Here is a 15,727-nt window from a genome sequence, read left to right on the forward strand (position 1 = left end):
GTCAGTAAATTTTGCATTGTGTGAAATGGAGGGTACGGAGACCGACGTGCGAACATTTTAGCAAACAGAATTACTTTCTTTTTGTAAAACTTGACGCAGCATTCGTAAAATCGGAGAACGTGCGGAAATTTGTAAACTTTACGAACACATCGGAAGAGCTAGCAAGTATGCCTTGAAAGGAAACTGATGCCTGTAAGTGTGCACTGGCCACTTCTATTTTCTGTTCTGACACAATAATTGCGCTCCAAACGTCGACCATGGCAGAAGGAACCGATTAGAAATGACGCGATTTCTAAACTTCGCGATCAAGGCAATTGTCCTAGCTAGTTCCCTATATGTATCTATATACAGGTATATAACGTGTGCGTCAGTACTCGCGTAATGTGAAGCATTGTGTTAGCTGACGTTAGTGCTTCTCCCTGTCGACGGCAGGTGGAGAGCCGCGGCCTGGACATCGTGGGCATCTACCGCCTGTGCGGGTCCGCCGTACGCAAGCGGATGCTGCGCGAAGCTATCGAGCGCAGCTGCGCCGCCAGCGGGCCCCACTGGAAAGTGGACCTCTCCGCGGATCACGTGCCCGACATCAATGTCGTCACCAGTCAGTAAACCTTTCTCAGCCCGCCATGTTTTCTTCGACTGCGAAGGTGTTTGTTTTGTAGCTTTTTGCCACGATAGGCTGGATGACAACTGTCCTTTTTGTGAAACTTCCTTCACCATGCGGCCTTCCGCTGAGCTGATTCGTCACATTCTTGCCCCACTGGGCTTCGAATGGTAACTGGAATTGGCCTAGCTTTGCGATCGGTAGCATCCTGGACAGCCGAGATCGTAGAGCGACTGCCCCGCGGACACATTGGTCCCGGACTCGATCCACAGACCAGCTGCGAAAAGTCCGTATATGTTTCTGGTGTAGCTGAGTTCTAAAACGAGGTGGACGACAATTTTCCCTTTCATGAAGCCACCTCCACCTTGAGTGTCTCCGCTGGACTGATTTGTCATAAATAATTCTGTCTTCCATTGTCGTACTGACCGCCAGAGAGCTACAAACTAAAACACTCGGCGCCATTCGGTTATCTTGCGTAATAGAATTTTTGAATGTCCTCTAATATTATCCTTTTTTCATACCTTGAAGTGCATTACTTCTTGCATGCTCATTTTCTACGACACTATTTTTTGTACTATGTGCCCACACCTTTGAAAGCCCTGCTAAAAGGCTGAGATATGTATCACTACATAAAGTAATGACTATTCAGGATCACGACTCCAGAGAAGCGTGAACTACGTGGCCATCATACGAGTGGCACGCATCCGAGATCGTGCCTGCCGGTCTCGGAGGACGTGCGAATTGCGGCCAAAGGATAGATGCGAACACCGGAAGGCGCAGCAATAGTTCGATAGTGTCACTTTCAATTTCTGCTTATTCAAGCATCCGATACATCGTTTCAACGGAGAACGTTGTCTCTTTCCCCCACCTATACCACACCTTTCCCGCCCTCAACTCGCTCCTGCGCAGGTCTTTTGAAGGACTACCTTCGCGAGCTTCCCGAGCCTTTGTTCACCAAGGGCCTGTTCGACATGCTCGTAGACGGGCTGAGCGTTTGCCTGCCCGACGACCCCGAGGGCAACGCCAAGCTCATGTTCAGCATACTCGACTGCCTGCCCAAGGTCAACCGGGTGAGCCATCCACTAACCTATCAAAATTTCCAAGCACGCGAATAAAGCAGTCACGTCGGGCAAGTTGCAGCTTCTGTGCGCAGCGGTGACTGCGGAAGATACAGCCGCCATCTTTATGAAAAAGAACATGCGAGCGCGTGGCAGATAGCCTCGAGGCCCACATGTGGCGCGGCGTCGTGGCGAGATGTGAAACGAAAAGGAGAGAGTCGTGCCGTTATATTATAGACGGTTTCACTCGCGCGATAACAGCAGCAAGAATGCGCCCTCAAGAAACTTCCGGTCACGGGCCTTATAAGCCTACTCCGCCAGAACACAAAGAGCGTTTTTTTTAGTTGTTTTACTGTGCTGAAAGTCTATCTTTAAGTTTTTAGATAAAGAAGATGCGCATTACGCCTCAAAAATAATACAAAAAATTCTTATATCTTACAGCAACATTCACTTGCAAAATTGTCGTTATATACAGAGGGAAAGTGTTGAAAATCTGCGGGCCAATATTTCCACGCACTCCTGCTGCTCGATATCACAGCCCCAATGCCTTTTTTGCTCGCTAAATTTAGCGGGCTACGTCAATGAGCAAAACCGGAAGCCGTCTGGGGCCTATGTTTGTAAACAGCGAAAAGGTCTATTGCCTGCACCCCTGCTTGCAGTTTTCCTTCTTTCATCACTTGATGTTGTTATGGAAGACGTCCGGACAAGAGTGTTTTGTTGGTACCTGATAGGGTGACCACGCCATCGCAGCTTCAGGAGCATTCGATGAAAACTGCGATGATAGCTGAACCTGCGTAGCTGTGTACTGTGCTGTAGTAGCGATGGCAGGCGCAGGCGTACAGAGCGTACACACTCTTGTCCGAGCATCTCGTGCTAGACTATTCCGGTAATCTCCAAATAGCCCTTGCTGCTTGTCCGCTTCCCAAAACAACAAAAATCCGTGCACGTGCTTCCTGCGCGCGCAACAGACTCGATAAGTGACTGCGAACGACAGATGATGGGCTCATAAACAACAGGTGCTATGCCATATTCTTCGTAATTGCCTAGCAGACGACGCTCGGACACCTGGAAGTCCTGTGCGCATGCGCGTACCCTCTCTGTGCTTCCGCAGGTGCGCTCCATGACACGGCGCTGGCCGATGTGCCACTCGACGCTCCCGTGAGATTATTGATATACTAGAGAGCTGTACAGTCTGCTGAAAATGTTTATGGACCGCGGGACCCGACCAAAAGCTCGACATCTCCGCAGCGTGGGCACGCAATTTAATGTTCATATTTGCACCCCACACCAAACGCGAGCAAAAATACTGGTGTACGCATTCATTGGTTACGGTCGCAAACTGCTCGGACATTCAGAGCTTTCTCAGATCCCACAATCCAATAAGCTTTTCCGCCGGACTGTACTTCAGGTGATTTTTCGTGCCATATACCACAGACATCGCATGTTGTTTCGTAAAAAAAAGGCATCAAACATTTTTTTTAATAACAAGAAGAAAAAGGTAGGCAACGTGTACGCATGCGCAGGAGAACGCGCTACACGTACTGGAGCATTGCTAACAGAAAAGCGCGGGGCGCACATCAAGCAGCATCTGCAACGCATTACAGCGACGTTAGTTGCAAAAAACAACTGAGAATTTAAACAAAAACCTGTGCAGCCTTCTTCTAGGAGGAGTCGAATGAATGAACTCTCCTCCGCTAGCAAGCATGACGTCACAGGCTTGGCGCATTGCGTCATAGGCGTAGATCTGGCCACGCGAAAATAGCCAGCAGCAAAGCAAAAGAGTCGTAGATTTCTACGAAGCACAGAGCGTGCGGAACCGATCTGGAAATACGCCACACAGCACAAGAAGCACAGAGAGAGGGAGAGCAAGAGGCGAGTGTTGTGAATTAAACGCCGCGTGGGCCGTGAAGCTTCCTAATTTCCCAGAGAGAACTCTGGTACTGCGTTCGTTCTGTCCTCTCCATCCTTTACAGAGTAGCACGCAGGAGAATACTTATACGCCCGCGAACCTTTCTGCTCGTTAATAGAGGTCTGTCTGTTCCTAGGCTACGTTGCAATATATGGGAATACGCTGTAATATAACGGAAATACCGAATTCCCGTCTGCTGTCCCTCGATATTTTGTCACGACAATGACTGCAGCACTGTGCATACTTCGTTGCAAGTCTTGTGGTTTTCGATTGAGGTTGTCCGTCACGTTCATAAACGTTCATTCTTTTCTTATCGGTATAATGAACAATGCTGTCTATTCTTGCTTGTCCTCATCTATCGCGACAACACGCATTCCACCGCGGATCGGCACAAACTCGTCCGTATGTCAAAAACCTTGCTGTATACCGCAGTGTCTCGTACAAACAATATGAGCCGTCATGACACGTGACTGTCAAAAGCGTCGACTGCCGCTCTTTTCTATTTCTCCCAGCACATTTCTGGCAGCATTTCTGCGCTCCGGCCAATTTATTTTCCCCAACTCGCAGTGCACCGCCCTGTTCCTGCTGGATCACCTGAAGCTGGTGAGCAGCCGGAGCGACCGCAACAAGATGACGTCACGCGCCCTGGCCGAGTGCTTCGGTCCCGTGTGTGTGTGCCACGCCGAGACGGGGTTCCCCGTATCCGACCTGCGTCGCCCCATCGAGGTCTTCGCCTACCTGCTCGACATCTGGCCGCTCAACAGGGGTCAGTGTTTACTCATACATGCCCCGAAACAGGCGTTCCAGTTACGCCGAAGAGACACGAAAATCAGGTTTTATTGATACAGTATAGCTTCAACACTGCATTTTTTGTTGACTTCGCGGTAATGTGTTCGTTACCAGTGAAGAAAACGAGGGCCAAATTCCCATTTGACCTTTTCTTTTTAAATTTCGCGCTGGTAATTCAGCGCCGGTAGGTCAGTAGGACGTGAGTTTGAAAGTATTTTCTTGAAGGTGCGTGAACGGTTCTGGAGCAACAAATGGTCTCGAAACTTGCATTTAAACTCGTTCGGGATTCCCTAATATGATGTGTCCAACATTACGGCTAGCTGTCATCGGCTCTTACGAAGAGTTCTTGCGGAAGAACTCTTTGTGGATTTTGCTTTGCGTGCCTGCGCGTACGTGTGTGTTTGTGTGAGGTACCGTGGTCCGCCGCAAAATAAAATAAAATTGCAAAACTGCAGCACATGCTGCAATTTAGTTCATTGCTTCTCTTACTCTTGCTGTAAAGAGGCTCTAGAGTTCCACGGGCAGCGCTGGTCCAGCCTCCTGGAGCGTGACCATGTCGATCTGCGCGGGGGGCCTCGGTAGAGGCGAGTCGACGTAACGAGAACCAAAGCGTTTAAGTAGGTCGCTACGTTAAACATTGGTCAGCTCGACAAGTACCCCGTAACGAAGAGCAAAGGCTAAAGGTTAAGTTCCTTGGCGAGGGGCGCTTTTTTGTAGCTGCCCGAGACACGTTGCCGAGTCACAGAGGAGGGGCAGAAGACTTCGTACTGGGGCACAAACGCGTGACGATGCACGCGGGCATGCCCGTTCACGGTTCATATTCGCTGGAAGCACTGGGCTCTCGGCGTTCTTAGGTTTTCTCCGTGCGACAGCTTGAAGAAATCTGCGCTGTTTTTGGCCGCGTGTCAAGAATGTTCGTCACAAAAGTGAGCCGCAACGCTCCCTTATTGCCACCTTCTTTGACAATTAGGAGTAGTGGGTGCAAACAATGTACATTAATAAAGAATTGAGAAGGCATTCCCTTGACGTTGGGATAGAGAGAGAGAGAAAGCTCTTTATTGAAATGCAGAGAATTCTGCCGCCGTACGTGTAGTCGCCTGCGTGTTACTCTGCGTATGAAAGAGTACTGGGGACAGAAGGGCGAAAAATAAAAAAAAAATAAAAAAAAGAAGGAAGCATGATCATGCTATGTGCAGGTGAAACAAAGGTGCATGACAATGTTTGTGCAAGCAGGCTAAAATTTGTCAATTAAGCCGATGCCTTCAAGGAGTATAAGCACTGTAAATGCATTTATTACTCACCGGCGTTTGGGACCGACTAATAGAGCAGGGCACGGACTCCCAGCACGAGCGGCATACACGAGCAAAAGCGCTGGAGAGGACGACCCACTTTATAGTTCCAATCCTTCTCTAAACCAGAAATTGTAAAGTTTGCCGGTATTTTGTAGGTGCAGGTATAGGACCAAGTAATATTCCCAATTCTAGTGGTTATCGAGGAAACAGAGCCAATTCGATCGAAATAACGAGATATCTCGCCTCTGTAACCTGGACATTTTATCAAAATGCGTTCTCCAGTTTCTAACGCATATGGTTTTCTGGCCAGTCCAAGGCGGCACAGGTAGCTTTTGGTGAATGCGGCGTTCAGAAGTCGACGACGTATAGTCTCAAGGCGACGGCGAAAGCTGATGCGGCAGTCTTCACTTTAGGACGGGCTCCGTATAGTAGAGAAAAGGCACGTTGAAGCGATAGACTTCACAGGCGATTCCTATCGGCACCGGATACGTTGGCAACATTATTATTATTGCTGTCGACCTTCTCTTTCGAGCAATGCGTTTTAAAGCTGGTGAATGGCCCGCTATATACATATATTTTTTCCCTCACCCGCTCACCCTCGCAGCCGCGTTCGTCGCCGCCAGCGGCAGCGACCTGCGCCCCTCCCTGGGCGCCAGCATCGCCGCGGGCAGCGGCCTGGGCGGAGGCTCGTCGCTTGGGGGCAGCACCTACCTGACCAGCTCGGTGTCCTCGTCGTCGTCGCACTTGGGCGGATCGCTGGGCGGAGCCGCCAGCGGCCTCTACTCGACGGCCGGCATCTACACCAGCGGCGTCCACACGGCCGGCGCCGGCAGCTACACCAGCCGCACGAGCGAGCTCGCGGGCGGCGGCTACACAAGCTCGACATTGGGGTCGAGCAACACGTACTCGAGCTCCGGCGGGATCGGCATCTCGGTGCCCATAACCACAGTGCCGAGCCTGTCGTCGCTGGGCGCGTCCGACAAGCTGACGACCACCGTTACCGCGCCGTCTTCGTCGTCGTCGCCGCCTCGCGACGCGACCGCCATCACCACCACCGCGTCGTCTACGCTGACCAGAGAACGGCCCGAGCCCCGCGAGCGGTCCGAACACCGCGAGCGGTCCGAACACCGCGAGCGGTCCGAACACCGTGAGCGGTCCGAGCACCGCGAGAGGTCCGAGCACCGCGAGAGATCCGAGCACAGGGAGCGGCCAGAGCCTCGGGAGCGCTCCATCATGGGTGACGTCGGCGGCACGCTCGAGAGAGGAGCGAGCGGGCACCTCCTCAACTCGACGAGGGACAGGGTTTGTGACGTCACGGGCGGTGCCAACCCGTCGGTGAGAGCCGCGGGCTTCGGCGGAGCCAACGGCATCGGAAACGCCTCCGGGATCGGACTGAACGGCGGTGGCGGAGCCGGGGCGAACGGAGCGGGAGCGAACGGAGGCCTGGGTCCGTCGATCTCCTCCGTCGCGTCGCAGGGCTCGGAGTCGAGGCCCGGCGACGCGACGTCGGCGCCCGACAGCAAGCCGTGGCCTAGCCAGAGATCATCACTGCCAGAATCTGCCTGTTGATCCCGTGCCATTGTTTCGGTTTCATTCCCTTCACCCGCGTCCTTTGTTTCATCCGCGTCTCGCGCCCCAGCCGTCGTATGCAGGGCACGTGGCACACCGGGAACGGACCGGCAACCGTCACGGTGCGATTCCTCCCGCGAGCAGTGAAGGCGTCCGAGCTGTATCGCGCCCCCCTGCAATCCTGTTTGGCGCTCCTCTGGTCGTCATTTCCGGCATCTCGTCGACTGGCGCGTCATTTCCTCCTCCCGCGGGACGGGCTGTCTTGTTCCGATCTCCACGTTGGCGCGGTTCGTTTTCGTTCTCTTTGGCCTCCTACACCTCGGTGAGGTGTGCCCAGCTACAGCAAACACACTCCGGGCCACCGTGTTAAAAACGAAAAAAAAAAAAACGCCGAACTGGCGAAAGCGCAAAAGATGTCGCTCTCAGCACCAAGGGGGCGTCGGGAGTATGGTCATCTACCTTAGTCGCGCGATACGCCTCTCGCCACCTGTCGTGAGGAAGTGGAAGCCCGTCGGACCGGGCACACGACTGGCGATGCCTGCCGGTCGTTTGCGATTCGTTATGTGCGGGGGTGGCGGCCCGAGGCGAGTTCGCTATATCGGGGGGCGATGACGTGGCAACGAGACAACCGCGAGTATCGCCGCGACGCTATTCGCCGGAGTCGTGAGTGAGGCGCCTCCGTGGCCACGACGGGATCCGCAATACTGCCTAAAGCATCGCTCTGCAGCGCGCTATGGTTAAGCGCGACATCAGTTTCTCCAACGTTTACCGCTTTTGTGAGACGTCCGGGAGGATGACCTTTCCTCTCCAGTCTACTAATCAGAATCGGAGGCCGTTTTCACTGCGGCCTTAAGGAGGTATGGTTTCGCTTTTAGCAGGTGACTTTACACCCTGTGCGAGACTGTCACAAAACAGAAGGAAACGCACACGGCTATGCTTCACGTGTCAACGCTCTTTCCTGGCTCCTTGCAAAACTGCATTATTACAAGCGCGTTAAAGAGAGAGGGGGGGGGGGAGATGATGGGCAGAAAGGAATGGCAGCAAACGTTACCGCGCTGGCTTCTTCAGAAGCTTCGACCTCGGCATCACTCGAACCCATTCACCGCTTTTGCGGTCGCAATATTTTTTTTTTCTTCGAAGCCGCCGCAGCCTATTTTGCAATTTGAGGCGCACGAGCCACTTTAAACATGAGATGCCGCCTCGATAAATATTACCGATCCCTATCCGCGGGCTAGCAAAAATCGGAGGCGCTAGCTAAAACGCGCCTTTACTGTCACTGTAGTGCCCGGTCAACTGATAAGAATGCTTCACCGCGTCCCATGAGCTTCGCAACCTGTAAAACAACGCGTTCAAAATGAAAAGGAAAAGAAAAGCTAGAAGAAATGAAGAACCAGCCAACAGCTTAATAGGAAGTTTTTGTTCGGTTTCTCCGAATATACGTCTGCAACGCAGAAATACTGTCAATAATCTGTTAACTTATTTGAATAATATTTGATAAATACTTTAATTAGTATATAAGTTCAAGTGAGATTTTGGGAGTATGTTTGTATTTAGCCTTCCAGAAATTCTTCACTCCGCGGAAGGAATGCATATGGCATTGTACGAACTGTATTAACATTGTATTAACAGACCATTTAAAGTGGACAGTTACAACACACCGACGTGGTATATGTATGCGCATTGTATTTCCTTTGTTTTCTCTCGGCAGTTTCTCAGTAGCCTCATTGACAAAGCACCTGCATCTTTTAGATTAAAGGTAAAATTCATGAGCATTGCCCGCTTGCAACTGCCGAAAAGACGTCGCTTGCGGAATCGCGAGATATATCTACTTTTTTGTAACATAGTAGGCCATATTGTGATCAACTGGTTACTTAAAATTTTATTAAGTCTGCTGTTATATTTTTGAATACATTCATCGCACAAGGTGGCATACAGCCATGTGCGCCAAACATTCAAATGAATCTGACATTTTCCTTCAAATGCAAAAATTTCGTTCAAGCCGGTTTAGCTGCAGCAAGAAGAGGATTGTGCGCCATTGCTGTGGGCGCACTGGTTAATCGTGAAACTGAGTCAGCGCTGTTTCAGTGTGCCACTTAACAAAATAGTCTCTGTGTTTCAGACACGTTAACATACAGAGCATACACACATTTACCGATCATACAGTTAATAATGTCTCGAGCCAAAACGAAAGTGCTATTCGTTAAACCTAACATTTCGTGGTCAACTCGTGTCATATCTCGTGGGTAAAACGGCGAATGGCTGAAATGCACCGAGTTAAGCGTAAAACGTCATAACTCTACCCATAATATAAAGATATGTTATTAATATCTTATAAAGCAGGCAAGCTTGCAGAACATTTCAATAGCAGGCGACAGAATGGAGATGGTGAAACGTTTCCCACTGGCTGTCATGATCTATAATCACGATCTTATGGCTTTGAGTCTACAAAAACGTTCGATTGAACCTGCTGGAGGGAGAGGATAAAACTCAATGCCTCGTTTTCAAAGGAAATATCGAAGATCTTGTCAAGAGCACAAGCCTACAGGAAACCTTGATAACAGTTCATAGGAGAGAGAGGATACAAGTGATGACCGTGCAATCACGGTCTGTATAATGGACGACTTGTCAAGGAGATAAACCTACAAAAAATGTTGATAAAAGCCGGCAGGAGGGAGATGGTGAAACTCCTAGCCGCCTTATCAAAATTTTGCATAAAGATCTTGTCAAGGAAACGAGTCTATAGAAATTGATAACACGTAACAGGAGGGAGAGGGTGGTGCTCCTTTCCGTGTTACCAATTTCTATGAAGCTTCACTCTGCCGCTATGCGTCGTTTAGGAATTTAGGAAGAAGCAGAGTTTGCCCCGAAACGTGGAATATAACAAATTCTATTTGCTGGATCGCGACGTCAATCAACGCCTAATTATTCGGTCCAATCTGACGGCAATTTTGTAAAAGATACTCAGATTCCACGTTTTGAACGCTCATTGTAGACAACCGATACTTACGGAGACAGTTGTATATGAACGCGAAATCAGTTTAAACTGATATACTGTTCTTTCAAAGCTCTGCTTTTGGTTCATTTGGCGACAGTAGGTTTTTTACTAGAAGATAAAACTGGGGCCGGACATAATGTCTTCTAAGTGTCGCGCACAAACCACGCGGAGGTACATCAGCAGGGCGTCACAAATTTCAAAGTATTTACTTCGTATTTACTGGTATTTGGGCCGCTGTGACGAAGTAATAGTTCTCAGAACTTGATACGCTCAGTCCTTTGTTTTATTTTGTTTCTGGCGTACAATGCAGTAATATATATAGTAATACAATGCTAAACAGACCAGAGCAGATGCCATCAAAATTCAGGACTTCACGGTGAGATAGTGTGGGACCTTCATAATCTCGTCCAGCCTACCGTGTTCTCGTTTTGCCTCTTTTCTAGCTTATGAAGGCTTCTCTCACAGGAAGAGTGAGCTTATTTTTTTCTTTTTATTGTAGACGCGCATTTCACAGATGCAGCTAAGCTTAATTTCCTCTTCAGAGTCCCTTTAACTTGCCTCATTTTGCGTGGCTGTGGCAGTCGTCCTCAGCTTCATGCTTCACGAAAACACGGCTACAACGATAAAATGAACCGTATTACTGGGATTACGCCAGTGTTCCGGCCTAACCCATACCGAGACAGCGCGGCACTGATTAGAACGAATGACTACTTCGCGCGTACCCTGCACTTTTACGCATCCGAAGCGGCCATGTAGTTGTGCGTTGAACCGGCTCGGGCGGAGACGTTACGTAACACGAGCTTCATTTCACGTGAGACGACTCACCGCGTTCGCTTATTTTGTTGTTTCGTCGTGTAGCAGTCGCGGATGATCAGCAGAAGACCGGAGAGCCTTATGTGTACGACGGCCACTGTGCCGTACTGACCATAGCCACGGCGGGAAAAGAAGTGGACGTAAAAAAAGAAGCGCGAGGCGAACTCCGCCGCCGGCAATAGTACGGTGCAGTGGCTCTTTGCTACGTTAGCAACGCAGCCACCGACTTCGCGCCTCGCCTGTTTCAGTCTCAAAGTGCGGAAACGTTTGTACCTTCATTTTCGAATGGCGTGTGAACTGCGGCGAATTGCGTTTTGCAGAGCCCGATGGTTGACTGCCGTTTTTTGAACGAATGTTTTCGGGCCACGGCCGGAGCAGGATTTCGGTATAGAGCACACGTGAGTGGCGCCATGCTTGCGGATGTTCTCTTTTGTTTTTTGTTCGTTTACTTCGAGTGCGTACAACGGTTGTGACATTTTATCTTTGTGAATGAGTCTGTCATACGATGCACTGTAGCACGTTCAGTCGCCCTTGTTTCTCGTCTCTGTGTGCGGTCTCTTCGATCAACCTTAGCCTCTCGACGTGTACAGCGCCGAAGTGCGAGGCGCTTCCCTCGGCGCTGTGAAATCGCTGCGCCGTATGCAATGCTGTGAGGTGACATTTAGGCCACGGCCAGACGCCTGGCGGCATAGCCGACTGCCCGCTAGTCTTGCCGGCGTGTCGTGACATCTTCATTGCCGCTTTTGCGTTCGCTTTTGCAGAGCGACTGATTCCTTGCGTCTGTCGAACAACAGCGTGTTTCAACGTGTTCAGCAGAAGAAGAAAACATAATACTGTTCAAACCGTCTCCATGCTCTAAGCAGGGGGTAAACTCATCGATTGGGAAGGGTATGCTCTTGCGAGAGTTGTTTCTTCAGCGGAAGCAACTGTGGTAGTGCCGAACCGTAGCAGGTATTTCTTTTCCCCACTGTTTCAGACGCTGGTTGTAAGTTTCGTGAAGGCCGCTATACAGTCTTTCGTTATCGGTACACACGCGCGCGCGCTGTTGCGTACGAACTCACTTGGAGGTAAAAGTGGCGCTGCAGTCGCTCAAGAGACGCGGGAATCAGGGGAAGCTTGGGCTTTTTCTGAAAGGCGTTTCTTCAGCCGGGCGTTTCGCTTCGGATACGATTCGTCGGTTTTTGTATCCGCGGTTCATTGCCGTTTTCTCATAATCTGATCGTTCGGTGCACTCCGCACGAGTTGCACAAACATTTTGTATCCATTGCGATGTGACGCACTCTCAGCTAGAGATACCCTAACGACCTGGTGGCGCTGCCGTCGCTAGTGACACACTGCGGAGCAGACGAACAGAGTTTCCAGGCAAAAAAGACGGTATGCTCAGAACTATGAAATATTTCACAGAATTCCCGCTGTCCTTAGCGCCAGCTTTTGTTCAAAAAATACACCTTGAAGCAGTTAACAATGTACACCGATGATTCCGCTGCAGAAAGGGTGTCTACGCGGCCATAGTGGCTTCGCCTTGTTCAGCCATCGGCCGAAGCGAGTCAGTGCTTGTACTTACCGTGATAACCGTGCGGATCGAAGCGCCAATGCTGAAACTCGCCAAGGCACTAGCACCATATTTCCCTCTAGGCCAGTTTCCGAAAGTCTAGGAACGCGCCATGGCCTACGAGAACACGCCATGGCCTCCGTGGCCGCCAAGTCACCGCGTGTGCGTATTCCCGCAGGCCACGGGCACATGCGGGGAATACTCGACGTCGCTCGGCGTGCGAGAAAAGCGAGTAGCTTCGTCCTTTACTTTCGGTGCATTATTCTCGCATTCATCGATCGATAAATTCTTGCTCGTTGAATGAGTGACGACAGCCACAGATGACGAGCCAGACTCAGCGGAGTACTGACACCAAAATTGTTACTCGTCTTTTTTTCTTCTTTGCGTTAAGTAAAGCCTGGTGACATCTAAGCCCTACAAAAAAGCACTGGCAAACGCCAGAGCGTCGTAAACAATTTACAAAATCACTTGCTTTTACGATGTAGGTTTGGTTTTGGTACCCGGGCAAGCGGGTGCGGTATGACGTCTTGATACACTGGCTCGCTCTGCTCGTGCAGTCGTTGGGGCTGCCACGCACAAGCGCAGTAGCAGCAGCAACAACAACAACAACAATAAAAAGAAGAAACGTGCGCAGCACTTCATTATTACTTTCTTTTGCGAGCAACGTCATTCGTAACCTAGCTTTATCGCTACGTGACGCCAAGAAATTTTCGTCTGTGTCATGACGTCACCATAACGTACATCAAGCCAGCCCCGGCATTTCGAGACCAAAACTTTGGCCCGAAATAAGAATATGTTTCCCAAAAGATTCACACTTGCCAAGTGTAACCCTCTGACACGCGAAAAGCGTTAGGTACAGAGCTTTTCCAAGTTCACATAACGCGTGTCAGTACTCCTTCGATAAAATGACCGACTGCTTCAACTTGCAGGGTCAAAGAGGCAGCAGCAGTGAGAGAGGAACTCACTAAATATTCATATATGACGGCGCGGGAAAACCACAAGCCAGACCTCTTTTATCTTGCTACCAGCTCTGATGGTTACGGCTACACTTTCAATCGAGCAAAGCTTGCATGTCTTTTTGTTTTTTTTTATACAATAGTGTTCCTTGATCCGCCTCCACGGTAGCGTGCGCTTGACCACCTGTCAATCATGTTTTTTCCCCCCTCCGAGCGACGGTACTAACTGGCCCTTCGGGTCGCGAGCGGGGCTGCAATACTATCTGGCATTCGATTTCGCCCAATCTAGTTCGATCGTTGCCTTGCCAGCTCGCACTCTGGCAACTTCACTCGGAGCCAGGCGTAAAGCGGCTCGAGAAACGGTGTTATCTACTACGTGCACTGCGTGTGTAAGTATAGTGCACGTTTGATGTAAGGCCCTCTCCCCCGATTCCCGACATTCCCCCCACGCGCTGTTCCCCAGTAGTGAAGCAAATCTACCATAGGCCACTTCGAACTCGGTATGCATTGTGTGGTGGGAAACTGTATCATCGGACCTTGCACATGTAAACGGTTGTCGTGCGAAAATGAAATATATATGTACATATATTTTCGGGCGGACTCGCGCGCGCGAGCACATTTAAGACGAATGCCTAAAGTTGGCTTTACCCCACGAAGACTCTTACTGCGGCGAAAGCAACGGCTCTGACGTGCGCCTTGTTGACGTGGCACGCTTCAAGTGCGCGCGACAAGTTTTGACGAACTGAGCTCCTTGCAAATCCAGGCACCAATTTCGACAGTTACCCGCGCGCTCGTCATTTCGAACTGGCACGTCAGTCAGGGTTCGCAAGTCTACATTGTCCCGCGACACCCGTCTACCTGTGCGAGGTTCAGCCTGTACGACTAATGATGACACTTCGCATGAAGGTTTCTCTACATTTCGTTGTACGCGAGGTAAGGTTTTCATCTAGTGGCGTTAGCTGTTGCACGCAAATAGGCTTTTCGTTCCCGCGATAGTTGTATAAATTGCGTTCTACGGCAGATGTTTTTTTTTTCCCTCTTTCGTCAAATTAATTACGTTCGCGAATAGAACGGTTACAGAATTTAAAGTAACAAGAATAATAAAGAAACAATGTTGGGGAGGGGAATGTTTTATACGTATACACGTCGCGTTTTTTGAGTGAGTTTGGTGGGAGGTGGTTGGTTGGGTGAAAGTCCTTTTTTCATACGTTCCTTCTTTTTTTTTTTTGCTCTATGCCTGTCTGTCTGTACGTCTGTCTGTCTGACTGTCTATATCTTTTATAAAAGTTCTTTTCCTCGTGGTGTGAATGAGTTTGGGGTCGTTGTGTCACTTGGGTAAAACAAAACGCGAGAGTTTCGCGCGCGGCTCGTGTGAGTAGCGAACGTGTATTTTTGACGCACTAGACAAGACGTGTTCGACTTGCTGCACTGAATGTTCGATAACGTTTTTCTCACTACTTTGGCTCGTATTGTTTCGTTAGGTGAATCTGTTTCCCATACGCTCCTACCTATTTACCCCTTTCCCTCTACCCCAAGGAAAGTTGTTAGAGATAATATATAAATATTATATATATAATATATATATATAAAGACCCCTTTTTTATTGTGGCAATGTGAATTTTTGTATTCGCGCCGCTGTACCGTCAAGCGCCTCTGAAAAAAAAAGAAAGGGCGTTGGACGGGCGCTTTCATGCTGTTTTGAGTCCGAGGCAATGTATTTCCTGTGCAATGACGACGAGTGTGGGCCGCAAGGCTGAAGCGTGTTATGTAATTTACTCACATTCCTCGAGCGAATGTTGTTGACGAGTGCGAACACCGACATAGAGTCGCGTGGATGCCGCGCGGAAGGCGGAGAAGGGCGGCCGGTGAAAGACAGTAATAACAAATCTCCAATCTGGTCCTCTCCGAGACATTCCTAATCATTAGCGTGGAGTGTATACCTGTTTGACTGATCGCAAGGAATAATAAATGAGTTTGAAAATGACCAGCGAAGTGTGCGTGTGTGTGTGTGTGTGCGCGCGCGCGCGCATTCTTCTTCTTATTCCGAATGGTTTCAGAGTATCGGTATATGCAGGGTTCCCCAACTATCGTGCACCAAGATTTAAAAATATGCAAAAGCCACGTAGCTGGACAGAGCCGAAGTAATGTTGTTTGCCGTCGCTTGGAGATACTCAGATTATTCTTTTTTGTATT

General features: G+C 49.8%; 1 protein-coding gene across 1 annotated transcript in view; it reads left to right on the forward strand.

The window, feature by feature from the left end:
- RhoGAP100F (Rho GTPase activating protein at 100F) overlaps window positions 1–15,518 on the forward strand; it is a 131,489-nt gene extending 115,971 nt beyond the window's left edge. The window contains exons 13-16 of the mRNA XM_050167816.3: window positions 433–598; window positions 1,511–1,671; window positions 4,136–4,334; window positions 6,254–15,518. Coding sequence (XP_050023773.1) covers window positions 433–598; window positions 1,511–1,671; window positions 4,136–4,334; window positions 6,254–7,218 — 1,491 coding nt within the window. The 3' untranslated portion in view covers window positions 7,219–15,518. The remainder of the gene's footprint in view (window positions 1–432; window positions 599–1,510; window positions 1,672–4,135; window positions 4,335–6,253) is intronic.
- The last annotated feature ends 209 nt before the right edge of the window (window positions 15,519–15,727 follow it).

This window comes from Dermacentor andersoni, chromosome 11, assembly GCF_023375885.2.
Source record: "Dermacentor andersoni chromosome 11, qqDerAnde1_hic_scaffold, whole genome shotgun sequence".
NCBI classification, from domain to species: Eukaryota; Metazoa; Arthropoda; class Arachnida; order Ixodida; family Ixodidae; genus Dermacentor; species Dermacentor andersoni.